At 36.2% G+C, this 16,282-nt stretch overlaps 1 protein-coding gene across 1 annotated transcript in view; it reads right to left on the reverse strand.

The window, feature by feature from the left end:
• LOC120769491 (trissin receptor) overlaps positions 1–16,282 on the reverse strand; it is a 225,170-nt gene that overhangs the window by 85,897 nt on the left and 122,991 nt on the right. The window contains exon 3 of the mRNA XM_040096520.1: positions 776–2,294. Within this exon, the coding sequence (XP_039952454.1) occupies positions 776–2,207 (1,432 nt within the window). The 5' untranslated portion in view covers positions 2,208–2,294. The remainder of the gene's footprint in view (positions 1–775; positions 2,295–16,282) is intronic.

Consider the following 16,282-nt stretch of genomic DNA (forward strand, 5'->3'; position numbering starts at 1 on the left):
TCCGGTGTTAGCCGAGGTATTCTCTAGGTAGCCAAAGAACATCCGTTTGAAGGCGCGCTGGAGAAGGAGCTGGCTTCGCTAAGAATTTCCAATTGGCGCGACATTGCAAAAAGAAGAAACGACCCGCGTGCTGTTGTTAACTCGGCTATAACCGCGTAAGCGCTAACTGCGCCAGTAAAGAAGAAGAAATGAAGTTTTTATTTTGAAAAGGGTCAAATTTCACCAACTCGTATCATGAGGTTTCCAACTCTGACTTCATTCTCAGTGTTAGTATAACCTTTAGAAGCCCAAAGTTCGATTTTTAAATCAATAACTTATGTACACTTTGAGTTCAAGAAGAGTTCTTCAGAAATTTCCGCATGTGTTTACTTAGATGTGGATGCAGAATAGCTTTTCCTTAAAGTACTAAAATAGCTGAGAAGGTTCCTAAGACCAACTTTATATAACATCATTTAGGTCTTAAATATTCTGTTATTCTTTGTAGTAGCTTCAAACCCGAATTCACTTGCACTTCGAACCAAGCCTCAGGCTCAGATAGATGATGTTATGCGGGACAGGCTGACCTTTGCCCAAAAGTAAGAAATATAAATTTTCTTTATCAAAATATAACTTAAGAGCCAGCAGAAACTAGTGAACTTAACTTTGACCATACAAATTTAAACGAATTATAATCACCTAAAATTAAAAACTATATCGAACAAAATTAAATGTTTATAATTTCCACTAACTGAACACTAACTATAACTATAACTAAAGCTATAATTGTAACACTCACCGAAAAAGCAACAACAAAACACTAGCGTATACAGCGTTATAAAAATGATGCGCACATCGGTGCGGTCGAAAATATATTCGCGATCATCTTCGTCCAGCAAATTGTCGCTGTCATTAAAACTAATATCACTAGTGCCGCCATTGGGGAAAACTATTTGACTGCCACCGTGACTGCCATTACCGTTAGCAGCGCTGACGTTTTCATACGCACTCCCAACCATGTTGGCAGCGGGCGCTGATGGGGACGCATCAGTGCCCATGGAACTATTAATAGTTTCGCCGAGTGTTGCCGCCACTGCAGAGAGCGCCGTGGCAGCGGTGGCATTGCTCAATGCCAGCAAAGTTGAATTCAAAAGAAATGACGTCAATACGCCCGAATTCAGAGCTTTTGGACTTTTTGTCGCGCGCGTTTTCACCGCGCCTTTTGTTTCAGCCATTTCCGTTCGGACGCTGTTGGTCGGCGAGTGGCAGCGCCGCTTGCGCTTGCAATGCTTTCTTCTATGTTTGCCGCTGCGCGCATTAAGGTGGCGCTTTTTGTTGCACTTTATGGGTTTGCACACGCGACCCTCCACAGCAAGCGCGTCACTTGCAGCACCCAAACTGTTCGTGCTTTTTGAGCCGGATGCGCTCTTTAAACCCGGCTCAGCGATAAGTACTGCTGCCGTTAGGGCCAAGTGCTGCTGTTGCGCGATTGTGCGTGTTTTTGTACCATTTGCCTGCCTGCTATCGAGCGCCGCGGGTAACGCTGACACGCGTGTTGAAATTTCCGGCGCCGATAAAGCGCCCACTCTGGGCGTTGTGCAAACAGTGGTGGCGCGCCGCGTGTGGTAGCGCACTGGCTGCTTATGCAAGCGTGTGTGTGGCGCGCTTTCATTATCACTTTCTAAAGCCTGGCGCTCATAATTCCATTTAATGTAGTTATCAGCGCGGCAGCATGAATTATTGTTACTTAAAATGCGCTGGCAGCGGCTGACATCATTCATTTCGTGCAACATTACAGCCGGCGTTGTTGCTGTTGCTGCTATGCCGCACATGCTGTTGACATCGTTCATCTCTGTGCTTAGCCTCAACTGTTGTTGGTGTTGTTGCTGCTGGCGCTGTTCTCCACCGCAACAGCTGCATGTGCCGCGTGAATTGTTGTTGCTGTTGCAGCTCACCAGCCTGGCAGGACGCTGCTCGTTTTGTTGATTAAAATTTCCCAGCGTTGCGTGCCTTAAATACTTCGCATCAGCGGCGTTGGCAGCAACATACTCATTGTGATTATCTTGATTGCTTAATTTTGTCGTAACTCTTGTTGTCCTTTCTGTTATTATCGTTGTCGTTGTCGTTGCTGTTGTTGTTGTTGTCGTTGTAGCATTGCTTGCCACATTTCCCACAAGTGTCTTTGACTTGGCGACTCCTGGCATTTGCGCTGTTGCTGCAAGCGTTGACATTATTACATTGTTTGCATGTATATTACTATTTGTTGTTGCTGTCGTTGTTGTGCGGTTGTTGTAGCGTTTATGTTGCTCTCGTAGCCACTGTAATAATATGAAAACATTAAAAATTAAAATCGTTTTTGCAGACATTTTAATTACAAAATTACATGGTATGCGGCAGCAAATTATTTTTAATAAAGCGACGCATACATACAGACATATATATATACATGTAAGTACATATGCATATGTACACATACTCTATAAATATTAGAATAGGACATACATTAAAGAACTTAGACATAATTTATTAAGCTGACAGCAAAATGTATACTTATATTGATGCAGGACGCTTGTATTTAAGTACAGAGCTACCAGCGTATTGCTCACGAGTAATATGCCACCAATGGAAAGGTCATAACTTTACACTGAACAGAGTAGCATATTAAATTTATCACGGGTCAACACCTAGGAGAAATCGGCGAGACCTTATAAAATATATATATAAATGATCAGAATTAGATCTGAAATTATACAGACGTGCTTCTCTCTACAAAAAAAACTGCTCATACCAACCGACTTATATATCGCATCGTTTTTACTTCGGAATTTGGCAACCCTAGTGTTGCAATCTGACAATTCCCAACTATATTGTTAAGCTCGATTTTTTTTATAAATACTCTGATTTTGTGTTGTTTACAGTAATTTCAAATATTCTGCTCGACCAAAAAATGCAGTTAAATCGCGAATATTTTCGCGCGATTATCTTTTACAACTTTCGACGTGGATTAAGGGGCTATATACACTGCAAAGGGAAGATTTTTATTAAATAATTGAACACTGTTAATACGTTTATATATGTAACATCTATAAATTTAACTATTCAGTAAGAAATGTGCCCATTTGTTGGCACTACAGCTGTTGTGCCGATATATTTTTTTTCTTACACGCCTTGTAGTGAGCATAATAAGTAGGTGCTGGTTCATCTGCAATCAAATAACGTCGTACTTGAATGAAGAATTTGGCGAAATCAACATTTTTACGTAAATGGTGTTGATTTTACTGAAAAGGTCGATTTTTGTGGGTCTAAAAACTCAGTTTTTTATTCCCAAAAAAACTCTTTTTTCAAATAAGATTTCAAATAAGAAATCCTTCATTCAAGTATGAGATATTGTAGTTTTTAAGTAGCCAGGAAAAAATTACATCGATAGGTCATATGGTTCTTGAGAAACCTTGCTTACCGCAACGGTACTTTTTAAAAAACAACATTTTGAAATAATAGGCACATGGGGGAAGCTCGCTGTTGACAGCTGTAACTTTAGCTCTAGTGCTCAGATCTCTATAAAATTTGAATGAACTAATCCTCAAAGGATGTACTTTAAGAAAATGGAATAAAACAATTTCGATTTTTCCAACCCACACAAGTCTATGTAACCCCTTAAATCAGCAACAGTACATCGATGAACTTAATTCAGTTTTAGCTTTTTATTTAAAAACAAAGAAATTAATAGATCATCATTTTTCGACACCTGAAAAGGCGATTGATGCTTTGCACATATTTTGGAGAAACATCAATCAGGCGACAAACGCTTGCAAAAGTGTATAGATCTGACTGGAGAATAATTTGAAAAACAGTGAAGCAATTTTTGGTAATTAAATTTTTTTTTATCTCTAATCCCGAAATATAAAAGGCAACCGACGTATGTATGTCGAAACCACCGATATCGACCCATACAGTTGTAATACAAGTTGAAAAAGAAGTGAAACTCTTGTATAGAAAACATTTTAACACTTCCGCTAAAAAGCTTGAATGTGTTCAAAAGTGGCACTCATCGGGATCTTGGATGTATGGCGAACGATTGAGCGACTAAGTAATTTCGTTTGAATACAACAATTTGAATTTTTTCCTTGGCAACTTCATACTTGAACAGCTGATATAATAAAGCTTCTTTGTAAACAAATTTCTTAAATTTTTTGGAATAATTTTTGTTTGGCGTCTTATTGAAGATGCAACAGAAACATCTTTCAAGGCAAAATATTACTCTTTTTCTATAACAAAAGTAAAAATGCAGAGAAAATATGTTGACTGAATCAATGCCAAACTTTATTAGCAAAATTTCGTTCCGGCAATTTCGAACCTGAGGATGCACCACGTCCTGGAAGTTATCTTGAAGCTGATGTGAATAAAAGAAAGTCGTTGGTCGATGCAAATCGTGGAATAATAACTCGAGAGATTACTCATTTGTCTAATGCCAATATTCTTAAGCACATGAAAAGGCTTAATTTCTATGCTTGACATATACATATATATCTCATGTTCTCCCAGAACGAAATTTGCTTCGTCGCATTAACTACTGCAATTTTTTATCAAGAGTCAAAGAAGTTGTCCATTTTTTAAAGCGCACTCTTATTTGCGACGAAAAGTGGGTTACTTACAAGAGTGTTAAGCAAAAGAGATGATGCTCTAAAAAATATGAACCAGCCCAAACCATTTTGAAGGCCTATAGACAGCCTATCTTGTCTGTTTGGTGGCATTTCAAAAGAACATTTTTTTGAGCTTTTGCCCAACAATACCTCGATTAAGTGTATTGTGATCAGCTTGACAATTTGAGTGATAGACTCAAATAGTAGCGGCTAGAATGGAATAGAAACCAACATTCCACCAAGATAATGCTAAAGCTCATTCAAGTTTAATGACTCGCCAAAAGCTTTTGGAACTTGAATGAAATGTTCTACCACACCCATCATATTATCCAGACTTGGCCCCTTCAGACTATTACTTGCTCCAGTCTCTGCAAAATTTTTTGGATAGTCAACTCTCACCTCAAATAGTCAAACCAGGATGTCAAAAAGCACTTGGACCTGCTACTCTAAACTTGAACCACTACAGCACAGGCACTACTCGTGTTGGCGTTCTCTCTACTCAAAATGAGAGAAGCGGCAGTAACCTTTTTTACGGAAGGGTTGAAACCGAAAAGGAAGTTTGCAAGAACAGTTTTCAATAAAAGCTCTCCACCATTCTTTGCTTTAGGCTACCGTACCAACTTAGTTTTATTCAGGGAAAAGTAACTGCTATTAACATAAGATAGCTGTGGACGTACTGCTACGATGTGCAGCATCTTTGAGAGAGAGTAGCACTCACTCCTACAGCAGAACGGCAATACAAGTATTGAGCTCGCTAACTGTGCTCTCAAAGCTCGACAAAGAGAGTTTGTCGTCACTGGAAATATCATTAAGTGGCTTCATCATTAGGCTCGTTTGGCAGCCTAGTTATTATGGAATCGCTGATTACGGCAAAGCTAGCAAGAAGAAATCTCGTCCCTGTTCACATAGGAATGAGAACGAGTTAGGACTTCATTTTCATCTTGCATTGGAGTACTGAAAATAAAGACATCTCGTTCGCTAGGCAAGCGTTTGTCCACGACTCTCTTCTGTGTGACTGCTATATTCTTTAGGCCTAGAGTATAATGCAGGAGCTCTACTGAACTACTTGCCCTTAGCAAAATTCACCTTTCCGCAGTTGTAGGAGGTCTTATAGGACAATGTTCAATATACGCAGACTAAAATCTTGTCGGAAACAAGTGATGAAATTTGTATGGAGAATGGTGAGGTGAGGTCCGTACAGTTTATACAACATTGTCCGGTTTTTTCAAGACTGAGGATGAAACTTCTCGACAGGCTTACCTACGACCTTCGGCGACTTGAAATGAGCAAATAACTTTTCTAGGAAGAACTAATACAATTTATTCGGTTGAATGCAAACCCTTGGCCGCTTACATTTTCAGATTTAGTTATACATGGAGTGGTTATAAGAAAAGCAGCTGTAAAAGGAATTAAAGCTTATATAGCTGGAAGTATTTAAAACTTTTTTCATTAAAAGACCAGAGAGAGAGAGCATATAGCAGTTTAAGGTATATAAATCCAGACAAAATTTAGAGAAAGATTTCCCACTAATGTAATCAATATATTAAATGAAAATTTTTTTAGTATAATGAAGCAAGATTCGATAAGAAATTTAGATATAAGTACATATATGTACATATGTATATAAAAATATTTTAGTGAGGACTAAATAATTCTTAAATCTGAATTCTCAACAAACGTATTTAACATTTTTTAAACATTTTTTATTAAAAATGTTCATTCATTTGAACCAAATTCCATACAGCTCTTAGTAAGTCTATAAAAAATTTAATAACACTTACGATTTCACACTCTCTTTCATACAAACCTCAATCATGCGCTTAGTTTAGCTTCAACAGACTAAACCTAACGTATCTTTCTTTATTTTTGATAGACGTCCGTATAACCCAATAAAGCAAACTGAAACCCGCTATTAATTTTGTTGGGCTGCAAATAACTGCCAAACACTTTAGCCCCCTTCAGCAGACGGCAGCAAAATAAATGCAGTCCAACGCTAAATCATGCACTTTGCAAAATTAAAAAGAAAAAAAGAAATATTTAAAAAAAGGCGAATCACACTAAAAAATAGACACGCAAATCTACAGCCATTAGGCCAACTGGCAACCGGAAAAGGGTAAACCTACAATTTGTAAGCGAACGACCAACAAAATGCCCAAATTGCTCTATTACGTATACGCCCCGTTGCCCCGTGCAGAGTGTAGTTTGTATGTGGCGCAAAATTGTTGATGCCAAAGCAAAGGCGCAAAAACATCCGCTTGCTAACTTTGCATGTCTAGCATGCCACAGAATACTTACTACTTTATCAAGCGTTGCGCGTGCAAAAATTTGTTGCATACAAATATGGGTGAGTGGAGGCAGCAGCGTTGAAAGAAGTAAGCCACAAAGCAAGTTATAGTATTTTTAAAGCTGATTTTTATTAATAAATTTTTGTTTTTGCTTTATGCTTGCTGCGCTGCGTCAATCTTCAGCATTCTGTGTCTTTCTTCAACACTTGGCTTTCGTGTTGCCACAAATTTCCGTTTGACATGCTGCCACCGTCAACTTGCTTCGCCTCACTTTTAATACAACTAAGTGTTGTTGATACTTCTGTTATTTTTATTATTATTACTTTTAGTTTTCTTGCCAGCTGCCATTTAATATGACGCGGTTTTCTTCTTGTGCCGCACGCTATCGAATTTCATTAAGGCATTTTTTATATTTTTTTCTTCCATATTTTCGCTTCCGTTGTCTTTCGTAAAACTATTTTCTACTACTTACTTTTTGCTGCTTCACCACTAATTCTTTGTAAATTCCACATCTTTAATTATCGCTTGCACTCAAACTTATCGTTTTTTCATACCCGCTGCCTAGAGTTCTTATAGCGCTTGACCCACTGCCCTTCCAATTAAATTGCCCGTCCAACCACTTGCTCGCTATGGCATTTTGCACTTTTCTTCGGGCTATAGACAGCAATTTCTTTATTCTTCTGCCGTTTTATTGCCCACTTTCAGCTACTCAAATTACAACCTGCTGCAGGCCGACGGTCTAGTGCTCCACGGCAGTTGCCACATTTGGCTTTTTGCTTCTTCGCTTTCTTACTTTTGATTTGCCCAACGTTTTGTGAGACAAAAAAAGACTTGTAGTTGGAATTTTGTTTCACCTTACTTATTTTGGTCTGTCTTCATTTTTTTGCCATATACATTTATATTTTTGGCACTCGTTTTCGCTGTACACCCCCATCAGCACAACACATGTGGGTACTCGCTAGCGCTGGTAGCAATTTTCATCAGTCCCGTTTCTTCGTTGCTTTCACTTGTCCTTTTCATCTATACCTAAAAAAATACTTAGAAAAATAGCTAGAAAAATACCTAAATAAAATATCTAAACAAAAAAAACCTAAAAAACACAAAATTTTTGTAAGCATTCAATTGCCCTACTTCATCATCGATTTTTGTTTTTGACTTTTTCTGTAATCGTAATTTATTTCTCACACGCAATTCAATGATTTCATGAATTTTTTTACAATTTACGTCACTGCTGACGCATATAATTGCCAACCCACTATAAAGTGTTTATATAACTTTTTTACTGAAAATGTTGTGATAGTCGATGAAAGCTCTCAGACTAATTTGATTTGCAAGCCGTATACTCGGCTATACATATACCGCTTAAAGCTGCAAACTTAATTCTCAAATTTTTTATCCCTTGCGCCATCTTGAGGATTTCCCAATAATCACCTTTTAAGTTTTCTAAATTTCATTCAAAATTCTTTTCCTACTACTTCCTTTTGGAATATAAACGATTATTGCTAGAGCACACTAATATTTATGTTTTCAATGGAAGAAAAGAAAGCAAATGAAATAATAGCGATATTGAGTATACTTAAAGAGTTTCTGCTTACGATTTTCCAAGTCGTCCTTTTTTTGATTTGAGCAACTTTCAGTATTATGAAAACATTTTAACTTGATAGATTTCTAAACAAGAAGCGTGGTAGACCATACAAAGTACTGTACATATATGTTAATGATTAACCTAATGAGCTGAGCCGTTTCAATCACGTTCAACTTTCCGCCCATTTGTACATACGTGAGTTCCTGATTTTTGAAATATCGGTTTAAAATTTTGCATCTGTCCTTTTCTTCCTCAGATATCTGCTTATTCGGCAGAATCGCTATTATCGGACCACTATAGCAAGCTGTCTTGCAAATGGACCGATCAAACTCAAGTTCTTGTATGGCAAACTTGTTTATTTCACAATTTTATTCCCAGAATAAATTGTCAATATGAGGTATTTTTAGGGGGCTTTTGACTGGCCTAACGTCTTCTAACTTTGATCAGGTATGTTTATATTAAGAGGTCGATCCGAATATGGATCACATTGGGTAGGCAAGATCGCCAATGCTACCCCTTTAGTATTGAACAAAACAAAAAATCAACAAAGCGTTTTGAGGCACATTTATTGAGGTGATTAATACATCCGTATATTTGTCCTTCGCCGAAGATATGATATGCGGAGGTATTTCAACGTCAGTCTTACAAAATCTGGAAAAAAGTGTCTGGATGTTTCCATTTCACCTTCCCCCATACAACTTTGTCAACTTGCGTCCGATACGATTTTTGGCTTTAATTCACGCGAAGGAGAAATACTTCAGTAGATCTCTTGCGTGCTACTCTAAATCAAAAGAATCTTGCAGACGCACAGCCTCATAAGCATTATAATGAGTTATTTTAGAAGAAGGCTGATTTTTGATACGGTAGAAGGCACCAAGAACTACTCTATCTCGAGTGGAGTATCCCACGGCCCACTATTATGAAACCGCATGTTTGACGAGATGCTGAGAATTCGACCTAAGAAATAAATGCAATGAATGCTTAAATGGTCTTCGCAAATGGTTCTCTTCTGTGAGTCTGAAACTGGCGGAGCATAAACTAGAAGTTTTACTCATAAGCACCAGAAAGGTAGAAGAACGAATAGAGCTTACCATAAGGGAGTGCGAGATTATTTCACAGTATCTGAGAGTAATATTGGATTTCAAATTAAAATTTAATGAACACCTAGCGTATACTTCCGGTAAAGCAAATAAAATTTATAATGCTCTATAGAGAATGATGACCAGTGGAGGCGATTTTTAATAGCGAGAGTAAGGAGTTCCGTTAACTGCAGTGGATAGGCTTTCCACAGTTCGAGTAATAAGTGCTTTCCGATCTAAATCATCCGATGCTGCTGAAGTACTAGCCAGTATGTCACCCATTGTCATCCAGGCAGATGAACTCGAGCGATTATATCAGCTATCGGCGTCTAAAATAGTATCTGCAAAAACTGAGGAGAGGCACAAGAGCATAAAAATGAGGCAGCAGCGGTGGTAATCCTCATCCAAAGGGCGCTAAACCCACAGATTTATACTAAACATTCGCTCGTGGATCGACAGACGACATGGGAACCTAGATTTTTATCTGACCCAAATACTTAGTGGACATAGATGCTTTAGAAGCTAACTTTACAGTTTTACTATCGATAATTTAACGACACTTATGTATCAGTCGGCTGATAAATGAAAAGCTGTTAGCGAAGGGTCAGCAATTATAATGACAAAACTGAGACTTTTTCAATAGATAAGGCGTCCATCAGTCCATACTATACAGCAGACTTAAATGTCCTGTTTCTCCCATAACGTAATATTTAACCAGTGGTTATTTGGAAGAGTCTTGAGTTGGAGGTAGGTTAAGTTCAGCGAGTTAAAGTTCCGCAACCCGGATTTCCTGTTAAGCCCACGCGAGGTCAATTAATTGAGTGCTAGAACACAAGATGCCGATGGAATGTGTTGGATCATTTCCACTCCGATGTGAGCGATTTCTATAGTTATCCGACCCGAACAAGTCTGATGATTAAGTAGCTTGGTGCTAACTCTAACCAACAATCTTTGAATGGCGACTACGAATAACCTCTGCGACGCAGTGATTCAAGTTTACATTACCAATAATGTGCTAATCTTAAAATTTCATCGTACAACACTTGGATAAGTCCTGGATTTTATTTCGAGATTCTAATAATGAGTGCAAATAAGGAAATAATTTGAGAATTTATTCAATATATTGCAACAGTTAAAATAATACAATTCTAGCCAAATTTTTACCAAACAACCTGAAACCGCCCTATCCTACATTTGAGTTATCAAAAGTATACATATATTGGCGATCTAGTAATAACAAATAGTATCCATATAATAAATATATCTGACTGAAATACGTTTATTTATAACCCTTAATATTTTCCAATATTTGAATATAATATATCTCAATTTCCCATAACACTTTAAAAGCCATTAAATTGCAATAAATATCGAGACTGAGTTGAATCCGCTTCAAATTACATTTTGAAATAAATTTTATCTATCGCCAAAAACACTTTACTCAACAACAACACACACTTTTTGCAATCAACCATAGCGCTTAAAGCACATATAAAACGTCGTTGGATAGCATTAGGCGCTAATGCAGTAATTTATTAGCACTTAATCTTCATAAGCGACAAATGTAAAACGGCAGCTGTTGGCACAATAAAATATGCAATAATACGCAGCAAAAACTCAATTAATTACTTGCAAAAGTACGCTTAATTTCCAGCTGCCGTTTTTACACCCACATCCATCTCGGTCAATTAGTGCGCAATGCGAAGTCGTACAAGTTGGTTTTACGGAACTTTCAACCGTAAATATTACATAACTAATTGCCGAGCGTTCGCAAGCCATTCAAGTGCAATTATTTAAAATTTAAGCAACTTGCAGCTTCCGCAAACTGGCTCAGCACAGCAGACTTAAGTAAAGCACAGCGCTAACGCTGATAAGCAGCTGCTCGGAAGCTTAAGAGTGTGTTAGTGGCCATAACTAAAATGCTGTCTAGTTAAACTATAAATTTTCGTAGCGCGTTTCTTAATTGAGCGTATGGCTTCAATGGTATAATGTTGGCAGCTGGTTTTAGTTGAGACTGCAGTACTTAAGATTGGAGTAAAGAATTTATGTAAATTTTAACAAAAGCTGGCAGATGTTCTACTTAACTTTTTAACATAACAACTATTAAAATATTTTATTACTAGTTAAAGCCTTTTTGTACTTTGAGCATTTAGCAAAAGCTTTTTTTGCATATTTTAAGGCAAATATTTCTTGTTAACGGTACTACAATATCTTTTATAAAATAATATTTTAAAAGTGAAACTTTTTATAAAGCATATTCATCATATATTCTCTTCCAAGGCGTCAATCGTCCTGAGCTTATCTGTGCAGACAGCCGACTTCACTTCATCCACAAAACATAGTCCAGCGTTGTTAACTCGCACGATCGTGGTACCAACGCCCTTGGCTCAGGACAGCTGATATTGCACTGACCAAAAATGTCTTCTTATTTACTGGCATAGACACCACTTAAGCGGTTTAAGCCGAGCGAATTGAAGTTTCCTTCAGTTATGTGTTTCGTTTGCTGCACGGCATATAGCGCCATCATTTTGAAATAAAAAATCGTCTACATCGACATGCTCTAATTTTTCCATTGGCTTACCAATGGCTGTTGGTTTTTCATTACTCTTAATACGACAATTTTGTATATCAGCGTGCCCATTCAACCAAAAATGAGCCTCATCAAAAAACGAAAATTTCGAGTGAAAAGTGGGATCGGTGGTCATCTCGCTTTGAGACCATTCACCCCACATGTTTCGAAGTATGTATGTTCATTATAAAATGGCAAGCCACATTTAGTATTAATCAAGTAACAGCTAACAAAAAGACCAACTCCGAAAAAATTATTATAAAAAGTATCTGCCGAAATTTTGTCTGGAATATTAAGATTTAATGTACGGCGATAGGCTTACTGAACTCTCTGCTTTCTAGAAGATTATTATATATGAAATTTAGTTGAAACAAAATCGAGCTTATAAGTAATATATATACACAACTAAAAATATGCGCCAAAAGAGTTTAAAAAACATTTTGCTGCTCCTGCTTCTTGTTGTGCGCTGAAATATACTCACCGTGTCCAGCGTTCATTACAATCGATTTGTAAGTCTACAAATCTCTAGGCTATATCCCCCTCGCGGATGCTGACTGTGTAAAGAACGTTGCTGCTGCCAATGTCACGGCTTCGCATCTGTTTCTAGTAGCAGTTCTTGGTTATGCGAGCAGACGACATCCAGCTAAGACAGATATAAATATCTATCTTCCTCTTCTTGCTAAAATCCTTTGCTAACGCCTCTCAAGTAGGGAATGTTCTGTCATTGCTATTGAGATACCTGGCGGTAGGTATGAAACACTAAGCATAGAGGTTCCCTCAAGAGGAAAAGCGGACTTGGATATCGGCCCAAGCGCTTATGAGCACAGCGAGTTCACTTGCTGCGTGACCGGCGATTGTACTGCTACTGGCTAAGCCGCTTTGCAACGTACCGGTCCTATAGTCCATATAGGCTCAAACCTCGATATCGTTTAAAACGTCAACACTACGGTAGAAGAAGCTTCCGTACACTCTCCGGAGATGCCAAAGGTTTTATGTCGGTACAGTCTTTGAAGGCTTAGGTTTACATATCGTTGAAAGCGTACGGAAAAAGAAGATTTACGATACCTTACGGGGGATGTCTTGTCGGCGACAAAAACTAGGCTTAGCACAAAACCTTTAAGGAGGCAGAAGCAACGTAAATGAAAGACTTAATTGGAAGTCCCACCGGACAAAGGAGTAGGAAGAAATGTTAGCTTGGGCTACCTCAAAAATAGAGGAAGACCGAGCGTACTATGCGTTGCGGCCGTAATTCACATCTATGGTTACGAGATTTGCAAACCAGATCGAGAAAAGAGTTGCAGCCAAAAGCAGTTGCCTGCTGGAAGTGGAACAGCGCAACCGGCCATACGACCTACAAACCGCTTTGGTAGTTACACACACACATGCTAATTGAGATCAAATTTCACACGAAAAAAAAATAAAGCACCGATTTTAGAAAAATTTAATGAAAAATTTTGAATCGGTTTGAGCGCACAGTTTAAATAACCAGTATATTTATAATGTATTGGAAATATTTATAAGTCAACTATTAAAATAAATTATCTCCAAATATTTACTAATACATATGTATGACATGGCTTACTATGTAGTATATACAGAACTTGAACACGGTCACACTTTTGTCTTTCTTTTATAAAAATGTAAGTACACATATTCCTCCAAAAAAGCGTCATTGTTATCGATTGATTAAGCACGCCTACTTGACTGCCAAGATGAGTGTTTGCCAACAACATGTCTGCAGACACCTTTGTCAGCCGAACAATATGTTTTATTTGTTGCCACAAAACTGCTATTAATGTCTATAATGGACAGTAATAAAATGGGCTATAAATAATTTCGTATTATACTCTTGGCCGATGGGAATGAAATGAATAAAAACATGACAGAATAAAAGCGCCTAAAGAAGGAAAAATAAAGGTTAAGTAGCCATTGTTGAATTGATTGGTAGACACAAGTGACAAGTTGGCAGGTACTAAATGAGATGTGCAATACTGGCAGACCAAAATGTAGAACAGTAATGGGAATTATATTTATAATAAAATATTGCGGACTTTTTAGCAGAGAAATAAATTAATCAATTCAAGAGTGCTTAGTTTGTGATACATATTCTTCGAAAGATATGTCTGTGAGAGCGGGTTAATTTACAGGGGCCGAAAAAAACGGAAAAGAACATATGCGGGCAGTATTCTAGGAATCATACTGAACAACTTTGCCAAAGAGAATATGGATCTAAAATCGGTTTCAATCCAGCGTTTTTGAAGTCAAAGTTGATCTGGTGTATTTTTAGAATGAAATGATTTTTGTAAATCGAAAATTTGGTTGTAACAAAGAATTGTATTGATTTGTCAGAAATGTCGCCAAAATATTTTTTTCACACTGAAAAAATATGTGGAAGGCTTTTCTGTAATTATTTAAGACTTTTTATTTATATTTTATTTCTCACTTTTATTGCTCTTCCGTGATTTTGTTTATGTTTCTGTAATTTATTTTTCTTTATCTTAAGCCTATTCACACATTTCGTGCCAGAAGCCAATAAATTTGTGTTGATTATGACCTTGAGCTATTTCTTTATTGCTTAAAGGTTTGTACTAAATGACACGTGCGTTATTTATTGAAAATCTATGAAAATTATGAGACATATGTTATTATCTTAGATCCATACATGGGTAAAGATCTTTATTTAAAAAAAAAAAATTTCATTTTGTACTTGAACGAAAAAAAATTTTGAAATAAAATGGACAGTAATAAAATGGCCTAAAAATAATTAAATTTTTTGAGATAAAAAAATGTTTGAAAAAAAGAAATTTAAATAAAAAAAATGGCCTAAAAAATTAAAAAAACAATTCTTAACAAATTTGAAATACAAATTTTTTTTGAACAAATTTTTTGGAAAATTTTGAAATAATTGAAATAAACATGGCCTAAAAAATAATTAAATTGTTTGAGATAAAAAAATTTTGAAAAAAAAATTTTGAAAAAAAAAATTTAGAAATAAAAATTTTTAAATAAAAATATGGTTTAAAAATAATACAAAAAAAAATTTTCCAAATAAATTTGAAAACTAAAAATTTTTTAAATAAAAAATTGTTATATAACTTTTTTGGAAATTTTCAAAATAAAAAATTTTTTCTTAAAAAATTTTAGAAACAAAAATAATTTTTTAAATAAAGTTTTTGAAATAATTTTTTTTTTGCATATATTTTTAAACCAGAAAATAAAATCTGAGAACAAAACCGAATACATTTGCATCACTCATCAACTAACATAAATAATTTTTGTCCAAACAACCCTCAATAAGAAATCATCAATATTCATAAATTTTCTGACAAACTCATTAGTAACTTATTTATAGCAAGCTCAAAGTCTTCTAATTACTTCTGTAAGAAATGAAAACCAACAATATATAAAATATATATGCACTCTGAAATCATATACGCACTCAAAGAAGTACTCAATTGCCAAAATTTGTCTGTAAATTTACTTTATTGAATTTTGCAGCTCACAAGTTACTTTCCACTCGTTCAACTGCTGCAGTTTAAATTTATGATTTCTTCACCTTTCACCGATACTTTCTTACATACGCATCACTCATATTCACCCGAGCTACTTCCGGGTTTTCATACATTTTTTTTGCCACGTGCAGCAGTCCTGTCTTTTTAAACCGCTTGCTCGCAGCATTGACACCTGAGGCTACATGTGAAATTTCTTGGGTGAGTAAATGAATAAATAAGCATGCTTAGTTGATTAGGAACTTGTGCAAATTATTTCTTTGAAAGTTTTTAACTTCTTATAAATGCACACATACATATGTACATGCATGATTTGTGATCTACTTGAATGTTGCGTATACGCCATGGTGGTAAATCGAATAGAAGCATGTTAATGAGGAAGGATGTTAAATATTCACTTTTAGGTACATTTAATGTTGCTAAAATCAATGTAATTAATTTTCATTAACTTTACACTTGAGTTCGCGCAAATATTTTTGCTTGAAAGACCAAATTGCATATAATATAAAATTGCTTATGAAAAAACGTGATAAAAATAGAAAAAAATTTCACAACAGTCAAATCGAAAATATCTAATACTCATAACGAAAACTGAAGAAAATATGTAGGAATTGAATGTTTAAAGATAAGCTTAAAGAG

The sequence above is a fragment of the Bactrocera tryoni genome, chromosome 2 (genome assembly GCF_016617805.1).
Source record: "Bactrocera tryoni isolate S06 chromosome 2, CSIRO_BtryS06_freeze2, whole genome shotgun sequence".
NCBI classification, from domain to species: Eukaryota; Metazoa; Arthropoda; class Insecta; order Diptera; family Tephritidae; genus Bactrocera; species Bactrocera tryoni.